The sequence below is a fragment of the Oncorhynchus kisutch genome, linkage group LG24 (genome assembly GCF_002021735.2).
Source record: "Oncorhynchus kisutch isolate 150728-3 linkage group LG24, Okis_V2, whole genome shotgun sequence".
NCBI classification, from domain to species: Eukaryota; Metazoa; Chordata; class Actinopteri; order Salmoniformes; family Salmonidae; genus Oncorhynchus; species Oncorhynchus kisutch.
In genome coordinates this window covers 5,429,750-5,447,822 of record NC_034197.2, presented here as the reverse complement: position 1 = coordinate 5,447,822, position 18,073 = coordinate 5,429,750, and the positions used below count along the sequence as shown (strand labels likewise).

Here is an 18,073-nt window from a genome sequence, read left to right as displayed (position 1 = left end):
GTACGCATGTTCTAGCATTATTGACAGAATTGCAATTCAACCCGAAGTGTAGAACATTTGACATTTATATAATTTCTGATTGAGCGGACTTATGCAGCGTTCACCGTGAATGTGGTCTCTGCGATCACAGGAACATTGTCTTTAAAAGGGACATTGTCGATAACGCCCAATCGGATTAAATCCCGGCATGTAATAATATCACATTTCCAGTCACAAATTAACTCACGTCTGTGTAGTGGGTTCTGGATAAGCTAGGTTACACTTATTGTTTTGCTACAGAGCATTTTCACGTTAATGGAGTGGCTCTTTTTCACTCAAATGTATGCCATTCATTTCAAAGTTTAACAAACCATACCATTTTATGTACAAGGACTACTTTTTACAGTTTAAAAAAAACACATTTATTGGAAGAATTGTGCAGATGCAAAGTTTGGTAACAGAGTTTTTGGTCAAATCTCCCAATTTTTTTGGTGTCCACAATTGCCAAATATTTGCTCTGAATTGAGATTCAACGATGTCTGCAGAAAGAATGGGGTGCCAGCGATAACATGACACATTGACTCTACTGTTTATTAAACTACAGTAAGTGAAGTGGATTTACACCCAGTAATGGAATTGCAGTAAATGAATTTCATCATGATTTGCTGATCTGTACTACACAGAAATGCATAATTATGGCTGTGAATGTCATTCTCTTCATGTGATGTATCCTAAATAGCTAGACAGAGGTAAGAATATGCAATTACCATCCTTTGGATTTTGGGGCATTATTCTACCCACTGGCTGTTATTTTAATGAGCTCTGCACCCAAAACAAGATCAACTCTGAACAAAGCATAGATGTCGATGTTTCACAAACTAATTGATTGGTCTACCTTTACTTGTTACTTCTGTGAACTTTTATTATCCTCTCCTCATGAGGGACAGAAATGAGAAAATATGTTAAGAATGTGGGTTTTTGGTAATGGAATTCCAAGGCACAAGGCAATGTTTCTTTAACTTACAGAAGGCAGAACATTTTCTCAAACTATATAGAAGTATTGATGTCAGTGGTCTTTATTTGACCAGTATTGTGATTTGATGTACTTTAAGACTTTTTCATCTGTTGGACCAGAAATCAAAGCCGTTGCTTATTCCAATTTTTTGGGGGTGGAAAATGGTTGAAAATGTAGATATGCCTTCATTTAAAAAAAATCTAGACTCTTAGCTTTCATTTGACATGTTCCTATGAACTTCACATTGGCACTCATTGGTCCTTTTCCATGGACATGACCTACACAAGATCTCTTAGGACTTTCTATTTGGAATTTGTCTGCTTCCCTGAGTTACTGTAGTGCTGCGCATTTTGCCTCTGCTCGGCCTTCCTGAGTCGACAGGCCTATGAAACAGCCCGTCACCTCTTGAGCAGGACAGGGTTGTACGTGTGCGCAGGGAGGCTGGGGGAAGCAGCCATAAAAACCCAGGCAGGAGGACACCGGCACAAGGATTTATTTCACACACACCAAGCTCATGTTTACGCCTGCACACTGCACAAGTGGGAGCTTATGAGGGAGGTATTGTACACGTGAGGCAGGGAGTTGTTTGTGTGTGGGTAGCTGCAGTCTGTAAACGTGTGTGCAGACAGACAAGACTGAAGCTGTGTTTACACAGGCAGCCTAATTCATTTTTTTTAACAAATCACATCAGATATTTTTCAGAGCTGATCTGATTGGTCAAAATACCAATTTGTGAGAGTTGGGCAGCCTGAGTGTGGCTGTGTGCCTATCCGGGCTTCTGCATCAGTGTGAAGGTGATGCTTGTAGTCTTGCATGCGTGCATTCATGTGTACAGTATGTACCTGTAAATAATGTATACAGTTGTGTTGTGTACATCTGCATGTGCATGGAGGAAGTGACTCCACCCTGGGGCAATGTACAGAGTTTGCCCTAGCACCTCCTGTGGGGTGGGTGGGGAGTCCATGCAGGCTGTGTAATGACAGGAGACCAGAGCTGGGTGAGCGTCACAACGGCCCATAGCCTCTCCATCTTCTCCCTCTCAAAAGACTCCATTGTTCCCTGTGTGGAGGGAGAGAGCAGAGCTAAAGGGGGATGAAGCTGGCAGATTGGGGGCGTCTAGGGCAGTGGGTTTTGGGACTCTGCCTAAAACCACATGGAGGAGAGAGCAAGACACAGGCCAGCTCTGTGTGCCTCACAGCTCACTGTTGGAGAGCTGCCCCAGGTTAACAGTGCCGTACGAAAAACTCCACAACATAAAAAAAAAAACACACGTAACTGTCAGAGAAACACCCCAGCGGAGAGAGCTAACGGACTCACCAGTCCATACAGGACCGCATTTGTCCATAGTTTGTCTTGTTTCAGTGGAGGGGTGTTGAAATTTTGTGCATTACCTGACTGGAGCAATCAGCTTTCGCAACTGACTTCTACCCCAGTGCATGCTGGGTAGTGGTGTGTGCTAATATTACACTAAAGATTGTGGGGAAACAGTTGTGTAAAAAGCAGTGTCATGAGATAATGAATTACTTCCTGTGTCAGAACCTCTTGTTTGGCTTGAGATTTTTGGGAAAATTACTTAGGGAATCTGACTTTAGACAGTGTCATAAACATGATTTGATGAGCAACAAAGACAATACAACGTCTGAATTCTACCAACACACACAAATAAAAACATGTCTCAAGCCAGTGTATATTTGGAGTGTTTTCACTTGTTTATTGAAACAGTATGAACTAAAACACTGCAATTAAATAAAAGGACCAAAAAAATCTGACAATAAAATGAAAGACCTAGATTTGATAATATGGAGCAAAAGCAGAAACAAACATCGTTGCAAACGATTGCAGTGTCTAAAGCGGATCCATTAAACAATTGTCATCCCTCATTCAGTGCACTTATTAACAGAGTTCTTAAAGCAAGCGGAGCGAAGCTGAGACCGAATAATTTTTACACCCATTAATGTCCACTAACGATTATGAAGAAAATGTGCCTAAAACTGGGTGCACCCATGAAAGTTAAAACATCCTTTGCATGCATTCAGGGGGGAACCTGTATTTAAAGATTGTGTGTGCTTGCTTGGTATACTCTATCCAAACTAAAGTAAGCAGAAGTACAGTGAATACATTGTAAAGGACAATGCTAGCAGAATGGGGGCTGATGACTTCTACCTGTACACGGAACACATGATTTTGTGAGAACCTGAAGTCGTCAAAAGCTGTCCTATTGGAATGGGTGACAGTTAAAGTACAGTCCATTCACATTAATGCACTTTAAAAGTAAAATCTCCAAACTATCCAGGGAATACCAGAGACAGTGGCACAAACCCTTCTGCAAAATTTCACAGATCTGTATTAGGTTTTTATGTCAGTGTTAAAGCTGGCAGAATGTCACGTTACACTTGCAAATGAGGCGTCTTTTAATTAGCCCCTCGCTAACCCTCAGAACATGAGCACAATGTCGAGACAACTTCTGCATACAGTGCTTCATATAGTTGTTGAACATTTTGGTAGGTAGGGACTCATTGGCTAGGTGTTAAGGTGAGAAAATACTTAAGTGGATGTTTTTGGCTGCTTTCCAATGTCCCATTAACTGAATGCTATAGTGAGCAACTGCAACATATAATCAAGTAATAACTGTAGTCCCTCTGCATGGTATATACACCCTATTAAATTCACCACATTCTCTTCCGCCTTTTCCCCCCTCTGTATTCAACTTTTTATTTTCATTTTCTGTTTCTTTTGTGTCGTGTTTCTAGGTCGTCTTCAACTCAAATGCATATTGGAATTAATGTACACACCACTGCATAAGAGAGAGCGTTTTCTACCACAAGTTAAATAATCCCTTACTTCCTTTCTTTTTACAAACACATATGAAAAATCCTGAAATTAACTGACATCCTGTGGGTCACTGTGGATGTCAGTGGGGGGGTGGGTCATCCCCCTGTTTGGATATTAGCGTGGAGGGTTGCTGTGTGGTTGGGCAGGACCATTGATATCAATGGCTCTGTCTGGGGGTTGGGGGAGAAACATTCTTCTTCCCCCCACACCTCCCCCTCCTTTTGGCAACAGTACAAGATCTTGGTTTGGTTCGTGCTGGTAGCATGCTTGTTTAATGACAGGAAATTACGTAGTTCAGCAGTTCAGAATTGCCAGAACTTTTTTGGGACTTCCTGTCTTGCAGCCTTTCTCCTCAGGGGCTGAGGGATGAAGAGAAGGAGAAAGAGTAAAACACACAGGCCAACACACAACAAAATCTGCTCACGGCTCATACATTTCAGATGATTTAAAAAATTGTTTGGATAAATGAGATCTAAAAAGCTGCTTGGTTTATGATTTTAACGATACCACAGCACATGGAGAACATTACTTTTAGTAAATGTTTCATGAAATGTGATAATTCGTAGAGGGGGGATGACCCCAAAATGAGGAAATAAAAACATGGGTGATTGTAACTGAATTAATTCCAGTCACTCATATACTGCATGCTATCTTAGTTATGGGCACTACAGCCAGTCGGGAAGTATAAGGATATAGTTAGTTTTGAATGGTTTAAAGGAGAAACATACTTAACATAATGGTATTTATTGAATACATTGTACTCAGTTCACACAGTTTAGGTCAAGTTGGTACAATAAAAAACTAAAGTGATTCAAAACAGACCAACAACAAATCTGTGTTATCCTGATAACTAATTCCTTCAAGATGACAGCCTTGAGTTGCTACTCCGCTTCGAACCATTATGCCATTGAGACAGCCAGCCTAATCAATCAGAACTGATGTAAAGCCAAACAGCTGGGAAACCATTTGTCAATGGACCCACTAAGTCCATACATGAGCCCTTTGACTGAAATTGAAGTGCAAATAAAGCCACTTGTTTCACTGAATGAACAATGCCTGATGGCTCATTGGCCCATGAGTGGATGTCTCAGAGAGCAGTAGCAACCAACCGCCTGTCGATCGATCGGCGATGGACAGACACAAAGGGTGCCAAAACATATTTTTAAAGGAATACAGACACTTCTATTTTAATCTATGACTCAAATGTGTTATTTTCAGAGGACCAATTATAGTTGACAAGTGATGCAGGTTGTCTTATCTATTACACCATTGTGCTTCGTAACACCCATTGCACCCACTTCACCATATTATTTTGGCAATGAAGCCCTTTATCTACTTCCCCAGAGTCAGATGAACACATGGATGGCAAACAGTGTAGGCTGCTGAGGGCAGGACGGCTGATAATAATGGCTGGAATGGCACAAATGGAATGGCAAACACAAGGAAGCCATGTTTTTACGCATTTGATACCATTCCACTCCAGCCATTACCACGAGCCCATCCTCCTCAATTAACCAACCTCCTGTGATAGCAAATGTTATGTCTCTGCGTCCAGTATAACGGATGCTAACTGATCTCGTAGACTTTCAGTGTTTGCACATAGCTAGTTAGCATTGGCTTGCTAAACTACCTCCAACTTCCCTCATACTGGATGCAGAGGGGAAAAAATGGTTAAAAAATGATTAATCTGCCTCTGGGAAAGTAGATAGTGGGCTTAATTTCCAAAATCCCAAACTAGCCCTTTAAAGTACATGTATAAATTGTGAAAATGAGAGTATAGTTTTATACAGTAGTAGCTTCATGCTTCTACAGCATGCTTAGTCCTCTAAGATCACAAGGCAAACAGGACATGCAGAGTGTGTGTACATGTGCACATGAGTGTGTGTGTGTGTGTGTGTGTGTGTGTATGTATATATTCATAGAAATAAATTGACCAATTCTAGTTCAATGGGTGTATCCCTTGGAGGAACTTACGAGTATTTGCCCATTCTCCTCACCAAGGCGATCACCACGGCGATGACAATGATCACTGCCACCAATGCGCCAATCACAATACCCACCACTTGTCCAGAGCCAGTGCCCTCTGTGGAAGGAACACAAAGACCAAGTTACCCAACCAGACTGACCTTGATAGGGAATCAACAACCCGTTTGGTGAAACAGGAAGGAAACTGAGAGAAGGGGAAACAATTATGAAAATGGTGAGAGCGACAATTGACTAAAAGGCAAGGATAGAAATTTAGAGACTGGGGGGGGAAGAGCAATTTCATCTTGAGCTCTACACATATCCTTGCCCTCTTTGATTCCCGCCTATGGGAGCACCTACAGACTGTAGCATTGACAGGGTTTCTCAGCTTCATGATCTCTACATCTGTAGCTGACATCTCCTATCCTTACCCTCCTCCACCACCAACTCCTCCTCCTCAGCCTCTGCAGCTGCCGTGGCTTCGGGGTCCGCCGGGGCCATGGTGGCAACAGCAGGGGCCTCCGTTGTGGCCGCCTCCTGCCCGGCAGCCTCAGTGGCCTCTGTCTCCGTGGGAGCGGCCTCTGTCACATTCGGGGCAGCCTCATCGACCTGAGTAGTGACGGGTTTATCGGTGGCAGGGGCTTTCGTTACGACCTCATCGGTCGCAGTCTTGGGTTCAGCCGTGGGGGCATCGGTGGCGCCTTCGAGGATATCGGTGGCAGCAGGGATATCCGACACCCTTTCTAATGGGGTCACCAGTGTGCCTGAGGGGCAGCAAAGAGGTCAGCGACTGCTAGAGGCAAATTAACAATATTCACACACGCTGAAGAGAAGGGCTACCACTTGTGATTGGATACATGACAACTGAGGTGAATTACTTTGAGTATGACCATAAAAATTCACTGTCATTTCACAATCGTTTTGAAATGTATTCGCTGGAAAGAGGGAACAGTTAGAAAGTCCCTCATTGCAAGGGCATTGTGGGAAAACTCTAAGGAAAAACGACAAATATTAGCTCTTCCTTGACATTTTTTTATTTCTCTCCCAGCCCATAGCTTGACACATCAGTAGCAGTAAGAACATGGCTGCTACAACCCATGACTAAACAAATGTTGGTCCTCCCTCCTCCTCCCCAGTCCCAACCACCTTGCCCCTTTCCATCCTGTCTTGGGCCGTGTTTGTGCACTCGCATGCCTCATCTGCTGCCTCATTTCCTGTTCATGGAGTCTCCGCCATAACAGCCCCTGGATGGGGATGGCAGGAAGTCAGCATGAGGCCATACCATTAAAACATAGTCACTAAGAGAGGAAAGAGGGGGAGGCAACAATGGACAATTCAGGGTAAAACAACAGAACTGGGTGTATAACATAACGGGATCCAAATGACTTGGATGTGTTGAAATTGGTTGTTCGTGATATTACGAGAGACCAAAGACCAACATGAATCTCAACTTCAAAACATCCTCTCATCAGGCCATTTTTGGATGGCAATAAGAGTTGTAAAGGAAGCTCTGAGTTCAGTGGACTGTTTAAAAATACGCTTATTTTACCAGTTAAGTTGACTGAGAACACATTCTCATTTACAGCAACGACCTGGGGATAGTTACAGGGGAGGGGGATGAATGAGCCAATTGGAAGCTGGGGATGATTAGGTGTCCATGATGGTATGAGGGCCAGATTGGGAATTTAGCAAGGACACCGTGGTTAAAACACCTCTACTCTCTACGATAAGTGCCATGGGATCTTTAGTGACCAGAGAATCAGGACACCCTTTTAATGTCCCATCTGAAAGACGGCACCCTAAACAGGGCAATGTCCCCAATCACTGCCCTAGGGCATCGGATATTTTTTAGACCAGGGGAAAGAGTGCCTCCTACTGGCCATCAACACCACTTCCAGGAGCATCTGGTGTCCCATCCAGGGACCAACCCTGCTTAGCTTCAGGGGCAAGCCAGCAGTGGGATGCAGGGTGGTATGCTGTTGTCAATGCTTGAAGTGAAATCTACCATCATCTATCCTATAATTGAATAAAACCCTCTTGTAATAAGAATAGCCTCTTTGATCAAAGGGTTGGACCGCAAAGTACAAGCTGAGTGAGACCTTAATGTTGTGCTCTACAACCCGTCCTATCTGTGCCTGTTGGAAATATTCCCCTCCACACCACAACTGAAAGCTTTGCTTGGACAGCGCAGCTTCGAAATTAAGAAGCAGAAGTCAATTTCAGTGAAGGACTGAAATTATGGTTAACTTGCAAACTGGCAACATGTCCTTTTGCAATCCCTCCTTTTTCCTGAAAGTACTTTTTGCCCTTTTCGAATGTGCAGTTCAAAACTTCTCCCAACTCCAGAAATAAGAAGCTGAGTGATCGGTCTAAACTTAGAACCTGACATCATTTCTTCGTCCTTTTCCCTGATTGTTCGAGACCGTTCGTAATAGAGAATGCTTTAGGAGTTAAATAACATTGAATAGAGATCTCTCTCTCATTATTCACAGTTCCCTATTTGCTCTAGCGTTCATTAGAAACAAGCAGGATTGAATATAACAAAACAGTTGTTCTCCCACTACTGATCATGAAGCACTTAAAACTGCAACGTTTATCATCACATACATTCCAAACAAACAAAGTGCCTTGCGCTATATGTATTCATGTCCCCCCCAGACCGCTAACAATTGCTTCATTGTGTCTGCTGTGCTCACAATTAGCTCTAAGTACTATTTCCTTTCCACTGTGTTGGCTAATATAGATGCGCTAGTGAGTAAGAGAACACGACATCTCTCTCCCACCATACTTCTCTCTCCATCCCTACCACTCTCCCCCTATCTTCTCTCTGCCCCGCCTCACCCCGTGGATTAAGTTGTCCTGATAAAAGGTTTTGGGAATGCTGTAGCTCTGCAAGAGGAGAGTGGTGTAAAAGGGTGGAGGGAAGCCCAAAGGGAACGGTATGTTTTTTACTTAGAGGGGAGAGCTCAGCGGCAGCCCAATCCGTTTTTTTGCTCTCTAGCTATTTTGTGAACAGGGGCCTATTCCCAGTCTGTCTCTGATTTAATGTCCCATGATAGCCTGACCTCAGAGCAGATGTGTGCATGCGTGAGTGCGTGCATGCTTGAGTTTGAGTGTGTCATCAGCTCCCATAACCACCGCTGGGCATTAAAAGTCTCTCAAATCGCCCTGCATTCAAATTTCTCTCAAACAAGCTCTTTGGAGAGAAGGGGGGCATACAAGGCAGGCAGGCAAAGGGGTGAGAGTGAAAAGTGAGAATACAGCAAAGGGCCAGGAGAAGCGGTGGGGCCCGTATGGGGTGGAGATCCTGCCTGTCGGACAGTAATGGCATCATGAGAGAGAAGAGAGGGGGAGAGAGAAAGATAGTGTGAGAGCGAAGGAGGGAGCAGGACACATCCATCACCATCACAATCAGCTGCCACTGAGGCTCCCCTGTGTGTGTGTAAGTCTGTGCTAAGCTGTCTGTAGACAGGAAGGGCCCATCTCAGACTTGTGAGGGAGTGTGTGTCTGCTGTGGCCCCGGAGCCCAAGAATGTTGTTCCTTAGCTGGGGAGGGAGGTATCTGCCCATCTCATCACAGTATGCAGCACAGCTAGCCTCCCACGCTAGCTGTAGGAGTCACGCATAAACATGTAGCGCGGCACCTCGCTGCCTGGCACCTCGCTGCCTGGCACTTTGAGTTGAGTGGGAGAGGTCCCATAGAATATTCCACTCTGGCTAACTGGCTCTTATCTTAGACACAATAGTGTCCACATACAGGCCGCATTTATTTTCCCATGAGTGGAGATACAGGCCATTAAACATTTATCTTCTGGACAACATCACTGAGGCAACCGATGGCGCAAGACTTCTTCGACGCGATGGGCCTATATGAAATGTACTTGAACAATATATTGGGCAAACAATAATCATCAATAACAGACTGTGAAATATCAATTCATCACAGAATTACTCCAATTAGGCCAACTTATTAGATACACCACCGCATTCACTAATGTTCGCTCCTACAGACAGTGAGTCACGTGGCCGTGGCTTATTAAGCAGGCAGACAGGCGTTCAGTTACAGTTTGATTGAACGTTACAATGGGCAAGACAAGTGACCTAAGCGACTTTGAGCATGGTGCGATCAACGGTGCACTGGACAATTGAGTTGTGGAAAAACATTGCATGGTCCGACAAATCCTGGTTCCTGTTGCGTCATGCTGATGGCAGAGTCAGGATTTGGCGTAAGCAGCATGAGTCCATGGCCCCATCCTGCTTGGTGTCAGCGGTACAGGTTGGTGGCAGTGGTGTAATGGTTTGGGGAATGTTTTCCTGGCACATGTTAGGTCTCTTGAGCAACATTTGAATGCCACACCTTGTAGAACCTACGCCACTAAGAATTCAGGCTGTTCTGGAGGCAAAGTGGGGTCCGACCCCGGTACTAAATGAGTGAACCTAAAACTGGCCACTGAGTGTATAGCGAAAAATATATCCTGTGAAACTCAATCTATTATTCATTACAGCAAAAATGAATTGAGATTACTTAAAAAGGGAGCCACAATAAATATCATGGAACATTAGTAATATATCAAATTATTCTCAGTTCACTGGTGTATATGTTTCTATGCAGCCTTGTGGATTTTTTCTTCTTCGCTCCGTGTCTGGCACGGTGGCGTAGGTGCTAGAGACGTTCATGCTGACAGTGAAGACACACAAACCCTTGGTTCGGCCATGTTGTGGTAGTGCCCCCTTGATCTAATGGCAGGGCTGAATTACCCTCTCTGTCTGTGCCTGCCACACCAACCCTACAACTACGTCTGGGGCTATCTCGTTCGTGAGCTAAAATGGCCTCCGCCTGGGCTGACTCAAAAAGATGTTTGAGAAAACGCACAGATTTTGCTTAACAGAGGTAGGTTTACAACTTTCAACTGTACATTTTGGATGGCAATTATTATTTATTTTTTAAATCGATGCTTTTCCTGAGTGGATTTTACATCGTACGCCTCATATTTGGCGAATGAGCACACACTTGAGTCACTTTACAAGCCGGCACGGACAGAGAGCATTGACCCGTGTCTGCAGCCAGATGTGCTGGATGGAGTCTTTTAAAAAGGCGAGTGGCTCAGACAAAGCTCATTATGAGCTGGGAGGGGCGTCGGCGAGGAATGTAGGGGAGTCAAGAATCAACAGGCTTTGTGTGCAAGTTGTTATATTTGTTTATTCTCGTCAGGGTATGGAGCAGAGAGGAGAAGCTTGAGGAATGAACACTCTTACAAACAGACCTTCGTTGGAAAGAGGCACGTCTGGTCGGTAAAGGTTGCCGTTTAAAAATAAATCCCACCAACTTCCTCCACCCCTAGACTTATCAACCGGGTGTAGGGGGAATAGTATCAGGGGGCGGCCGGAATAAGGGGTGAAGGGGGCCTGTAAAGCTTGATACCCTGCCAAAGATGGGTAAATGTGGAGGGGGCGGTGGGTCCTGGCAGTCTAACAACATGTGGTAGGGGTGGGGCAGCAGCAGCAGCAGCCCTCACTGTTAAGCCCTCACGTGTTCGCTCTCCCGGTCCCATCCATATGACAGTCTTAAAATATAGAGCCACCCTCTATTAATACCCACACGCAAACCGGCCCTGCCCTGCTGCACTCAGTCTCTGCCCCCTCCTCTCCTTCCCTCCCACCCCATGGGGAAGGTCTTTGGAACCCAGGATTGGCGAGGGAGAGTGGGAAAGGGAGAGCGATGGAGAGGTGTAAGCTTTCCGATAAACGTGTACAGTGTGTATATTTGGATATTCCTTTCACTCCCTGCCGGCAGCCAAGAACTCATGTGCACGAGGCACAAGACCTAGCACCATTACATCACATTCCCCCTAGTCTCCAAATCAAACTTTTCCTCCTCTGCGAGGCTTGGGGGGGGGGGGGGGGGGGGGGGGGGGGGGGGGTAGAGATAGAATCGTCAGACGATCCACCCAGTCGGCCCTCTGATTTACATTAACACTCTCAGCCAAGGCTGGTCTTTTTCCATCCAGGATGAGCGAAATAAATTCACTGCTAAATTAACTTCAACCTAGAGGGTCCTACCATAGCTGAGCAAATGTTAAATGACAAAGACTACTGTGAAGAATAAAATAAAACCAACATCAAACAAACCAAAGAGAACATGTGTAAGCTCTTCCTTGAGAGTGGAACTTTTGAACTAAGGACAAGGAGCTAAGAGCAGCCCCGAGATTCAAATTCAGGACACTCCCGGATACAAGCCAAACAGACAAAGGGTGTGTGAGTATGGGAAGAGAGGTGTGGTGTGTGTGAGTAAGTGTGAGAGCCGAGCAGAGTGACCGGACAGAGAGGACACGGTGTGCTAGGAGGGCTCGAGCCCTGGATGTTGACTTACTTGCGTGTGCGACAGCACAGAAGGGGCCGACCAGGCCCAGCAAGAGCAGCAGCTGAACTTTGATCATGGTGACAAGTAGTCTTCTCCTCCAGTCAACAGCGTGCAGAGAGCAACACTAGCCCCTATCACACACAGCACAACCCGCACTGGAGTCTCAAGGAAGGTAGCAAAAAAAGAAAAAAGTAATTGAGGAAAAAGTTTCTGAAAAAGTCCCAGGGAACTTGTTGTAGATAGATTGACGGTCCAAGTCTGAGGCGGCGAGGGCAGACGGCCACGGCTGAGGAGGCTGAGGGAGAAAGGCGTGGAAAGGCGAGGGATGTCGACAGGGCAGAAGAAGAGAGGAGGTCTGGCTGGCTGCTTGGTAGAATGGAGAGAGACAGGCACAGGGCAAGGGAGAGGGAGTGTGTCGGGAGTGGAGGAGGGGTGCTGGTGGGGGGTGTGATGGGTGGGTGGGGGGCGGGGGGCTGAGCTGAGTAAGGTGGTCTCAGCCCCGGTCCTGCCTCCCTACTTGAACAGGCCAGTCATGAGTGAGCCCCAATCTTCATGTAGTCCACCCCTCTCCAGTCCACTGTGAGGCTGCTGACTGCCTTGCAATATCAGCAGCATACACATAAACACTGTACGTAAATAAATACACCAATATATTTATACACACACAAGGTAGACACCACAAAAACATAAGCAATATGTTACATACAAATATACCCTCAAAACAAACACCTTCTACCAACACAAAACCTTTACAGTGAGTAGAGAAAAACATTCTAAACAATGTTTTTGTTTGTTTGAATTCACCATTTCATGATATGCAAACAATCCAATCGGATCAAATTACACCAGGAAATAAATTACCATGTACTTAATCAGATTGTGATTTTAGATTCAGCTAATGGTGAGTTTTCCCCAATATACGTACAAATACATTTGACTAAAAGGAGTGCCCATTAGTTCTATAGAGAAGTCTATAGGCATTACACTACTGTTTTAATAGATTTATCTTGTGGTTTCACTAAATGGTTTAGGTTAACATACAGGCATTGTTGATAGAGTGGCCTCCACAGTAAATGCAGTTGGAACACTTATGTGACTTTAACACATGCGGTCATGGTGGTCCAAAGAGTTGATGAAAGTGCAAACATGCTCCAGCTTTGCACACTAGTGACATCTGTTGGAGGAAAAAGCAGCATGGTGTGTAAAATATAGGAAATAAATAATCAAATCAAATTTTATTTGTCACATGCGTCGAATACAACAGGTGTAGTAGACCTTAAAGTGAAATGCTTACTTGCAAGCCCTTAACTCTTATTTTTCTGCATTGTTGGTTAAGAAAATATGTACTAAATAAAAGAGCAACAATAACATAACGACGCTATATACAGGGGGTACAGGTACCGAGCCAATATGCGGGGGTACAGGTTAATCGAGGTAATATGTACACTACCGGTCAAAGTTTTAGAACGCCTACTCATTCAAGGTTTATTTATTTATTACCATTTTCAACATTGTAGATTAAATAGCGAAGACATCAAAACTATGAAATAACACATATGGAATCATGTAGTAAACAAAGTGTTAAACAATTCCAAATATATTTTATATTTGAGATTCTTCAAATAGCCACCCTTTGCACACTCTTGGCATTCTCCCAACCAGCTTCATGAGGTAGTCTCCTGGAATGCATTTCAATTAACAGGTGTGCCTTCTTAAAAGTTCAATTGTGCAATTTCTTTTCTTCTTAATGCATTTGAGCCATCAGTTATGTTGTGAAAAGGTAGGGGGGTATACAGAAGATGGTATTTTACCAAATAGGGCTAAGTCCATTTCTTTAAGTGCAATCACAAAAACCATCAAGCGATATGATGAAACGTTCTCTCATGAGGACCGCCACAGGAATGGAAGACCCAGAGTTACCTCTGCTGCAGAGGATAAGTTCTTTAGACTTACCAGACTCAAATAAATGCTTGAGAGTTAAAGTAACAGACATGTCAACATCAACTGTTCAGAGACACTGAATCAGGCCTTCGTGGTCAAATTCCTGCAAAGAAACCACTACTAAAGGACACCAATAAGAAGAGACTTGCTTGGGCCAAGAAACACGAGCAATGGACATTAGACCAGTGGAAGTGTGTCCTTTGATCTGTAGTCCAAACGTGAGATTTTTGGTTCCAACCTCTGTCTTTGTGAGATGCGGTGTGGGTGAACGGAATCACTCCGCATGTGTATTTCCCACCGTGAAGCATGGAAGAGGAGGTGTTATGGTGTGGGGGTGCTTTGCTGGTGACAAGGTCTGTGATTTATTTAGAATTCAAGGCACACTTAACCAGCATGGCTACCAAAGCATTCTGCAGCGAAACGTCATCCCATCTGGATTGCACTTAGTCCCACTATCATTAGTTTTTCAACAGGACAATGACCCAACACACCTCCAGGCTGTGTGAGGGCTATTTTACCAAGAAGGAGAGTGATTGGGGCGGCAGGATAGCCTAGTGGTTGGACTAGTAAAACGAAAGGTTTCATGTTCAAATCCCCGAGCTGACAAGGTACAAATCTGTCATTCTGCCCCTGAACAGGCAGTTAGTTAACCAACTGTTCCTAGGCTGTCATTGAAAATAAGAATTTGTTCTTAACTGACTTGCCTAGTTAAATAAGGGTAACATAAAAAATTTAATTGAGTTCTGCATCAGATGACCTGGCCTCCACAATCACCCGACCTCAACTAAATTGAGATGGTTTGGGATTAGTCGGACCGCAGAGTGAAGAAAGACTGTTGGAAAATAATTCCAGGTGAAGCTGGTTGAGAGAATGCCAAGTGTGCAAAGCTGTCAGCAAGGCAAAGGGTGGGTATTTGAAGAATCTCAAATATGAAATATATTTTGATTTGTGTAACACTTTTGGTTACTACATGATTCCATATGTGCTATTTCATAGTTTTGATGTCTTTACTAATATTCTACAATGTAGAAAATGGCAAAAATAAAGCAAAACCCTTGAATGAGTAGTTGTACACTACCATTCAAAACTTTTAGGACATGTAGCTAGGGGTAAAGTGACTATGCATAGATAATAAATAGCGAGTAGCAGCAGTGTAAAAAATAGTCTGGGTAGCCATTTGATTAGCTGTTAAGCAGTCTTATGGTTTTGGGGGTAGAAGCGGTTAAGAAGCCTTTTGGACCAAGACTTGGCGCTCCGGTACCGCTTGCAGAACTGGGTGGCTGGAGTCTTTGGCAATTTATTAGGGCCTATCTATGACATCGCCTGGCATAGGTCCTGGATGGCAGGAAGCTTGGCACCAGTGATGTACTGGGCGGTACGCACTACCCTCTGTAGCGCATTGCGGTCGGAGCCCGAGCAGTTGCCATACCAGGCGGTGCTCTTGATGGTGCAGCTGTCAACTTTTTGAAGATGTGAGGACCCATGCCACATCTTTTCAGTCTCTTGAGGGGGAATAGGTGTTGCCATGCCCTTATCACAACTGTCTTGGTGTGTTTGGACCATGATAGTTTGGTGACGTGGACACCAAGGAACTTGAAGCTCTCAACCTGCTCCACTACAGCCCCGTCGATGAGGATGGGGGCGTGCTCTGACCTTTTTTCCTGTAGTCCACAATCATCTCTTTTGTCTTGATCACGTTGAGGGAGGGGTTTTTATCCTGGCACCACACTGTCAGTTCTCTGACCACCTCCCTATAGGCTCTCTCAACGTTGTGTCGTCAGCAAACTTAATGATGGTGTTGGAGTCATGTTTGGCTACGCAGTCATGGGTGAACAGATAGTGCAGAGGAGGGGACCAAGCCTGCAGCCCTGAGGGGCCCCAGTGTTGAGGATTTGTGTGGCAGATGTTGTTGCCTAAGTCCAGGATTCAGTTGCAGAGGGAGGTGTTTACTCCCAGGGTGATGAACAGCATTCTCACGTAGGTGTACCTTTTGTCCAGTTGGGAAAGGGCAGTGTCGAGTGCAAGAGACTGCGTCATTTGTGGATTGATTGGGACGGTATGCAAATTGGAGTTGGTCTAGGGTTTCTGGGATGATGGTGTTGTGAGCCATGACCAGCCATTCAAAGCACTTCATGGCTACAGACATGAGTGCTATGGTTCGGTAGTCTTTTAGGCAGGTTACCTTGGTGTTCTTGGGCACTGGGACTATGGTGGTCTGCTTGAAACATGTTGGTATTACAGACACGGCCAGGGACAGGTTGAAAATGTCAGTGAAGACACTTGTCAGCTGGTCAGCGCATGCTCAGAGTACATGTCCTGGTAATCTATCTGGCCCTGCGGCCTTGTGAATGTTGACCTGTTTAAAGGTCTTACTCACATTGGCTACGGAGAACGTGATCACACAGCTGGCGCGCTCATGTATGCGTCAGAGTTGATTGCCTCAAAGCGCGCATAGAAGTGGTTTTGCTCATCTGGTAGGCTTGTGTCACTGGGCAGCTCGCAGCTGGGCTTCCTTTGTAGTTCATAATAGTTTGCAAACCCTGCCACATTCGACGAGCATCAGAGCTGGTGTAGTAGGATTCAATCTTATTTATGATTTGCCAGTTTGATGGTTTGTCCGAGGGCATAGTGCGATTTCTTATAAGTGTCTGGGTTAGAGTCCTGCTCCTTGAAAGCAGCAGCTCTACCCTTTAGCTCAGTGCAGATGTTTCCTCTAATCCATGGCTTCTGGTTGGGGTACGTACGGTCACTGTGGGGACAACGTCATCGATGCACTTATTGATGAAGCCGGTGACTGATGTGATATACTCCTCAATGCCATTGGATGAGTCCCAGAACATATTCCAGTCTGTGTTAAGACATACAGTACCAGTCAAAAGTTGACACACAAACTCATTCCAGAGTTTCTTTATTTGTATTATATTCTACATTGTAGAATAATGGTGAAGATATCAAAACTATGAAATAACACATATGGAATCATGTAGTAACCAAAAAAGTGTTAAATCAAAATATATGTTATATTTGAGGTTCTTCAAAGTAGCCACCCTTTGCCTTGATGACAGCTTTGCACATTCAGGCCAAAGAGTTCAATCTTGGTTTCATCAGACCAGAGAATCTTGTTTATCATGGTCTGAGAGTTATGTGCCTTTCGGCAAAACTCCAAGCGGGCGGTCATGTGCCTTTTTACTGAGGAGTGGCGTCCGTCTGGCCACTAACATAAAGGCCTGATTGGTGGAGTGCTGCAGAGATGGTTGTCCTTCTGAAAGGTTCTCCCATCGCCACAGAAGAACTCTGGAGCTCTGTCAGAGTGACCATCGGGATCTTGGTCACCTTCCTGACCAAGGCCCTACTCCCCCGATTGCTCAGTTTGGCCAGGCGGCCAGCTGTAGGATGAGTCTTGGTGGTTCCAAACTTCTTTAATTTAAGAACGATGGACACCACTGTGTTCTTGGGTACCCTTCCCCAGATCTGTGCCTCGACACAATCCTGTCTCGGAGCTCTACAGGCAATTCCTTCGACCTCATTATGGGTATTGTGTGTAGATTGATTACATACAATTGCAGAATAAGGCTGTAATGTAACAAAATGTGGAAAAAGTCAAAAGGGTATGAATACTTTCTGAATGGACTGTATTGGAGAATTTCTTGTGAGCAAGAATCATTCCTATGCCTCCCGAGTGGCGCAAGGCACTGCATCGCAGTGCTAGCTGTGCCACTAGAGATCCTGGTTCCAGGCTCTGTCGCAGCCGGCCGTGACAGGGAGACCCATGGGGCGGCGCACAATTGGCCCAGCGTTGTCCAGGTTAGGGGAGGGTTTGGCCGGCAGGGATGTTCTTGTCCCATCGCGCACTAGTGACTCGTGGCGGGCCGGGCGGAGTTCGCGCTGACACGGTTCCAGGTGTACAGCGTTTCCTCCGACACATTGGTGTGGCTGGCTTCCGGGTTAAGCAGGCGGTGTCAAGGAGTAGTGCGGCTTGG

General features: G+C 45.0%; 1 protein-coding gene across 1 annotated transcript; it reads right to left on the bottom strand.

The window, feature by feature from the left end:
* Positions 1-2,682: 2,682 nt before the first annotated feature.
* On the bottom strand, positions 2,683-12,685 carry LOC109869732 (cytochrome c1). Its single transcript, XM_020459996.2, has 4 exons — positions 12,162-12,685; positions 6,223-6,555; positions 5,801-5,909; positions 2,683-4,185 (listed from the first exon to the last, which is right to left on the bottom strand). The coding sequence occupies exons 1-4, from the start codon at positions 12,226-12,228 to the stop codon at positions 4,179-4,181; spliced, it is 516 nt and encodes a 171-aa protein (XP_020315585.1). The 5' UTR covers positions 12,229-12,685; the 3' UTR covers positions 2,683-4,178.
* Between the last annotated feature and the right edge of the window lie 5,388 nt (positions 12,686-18,073).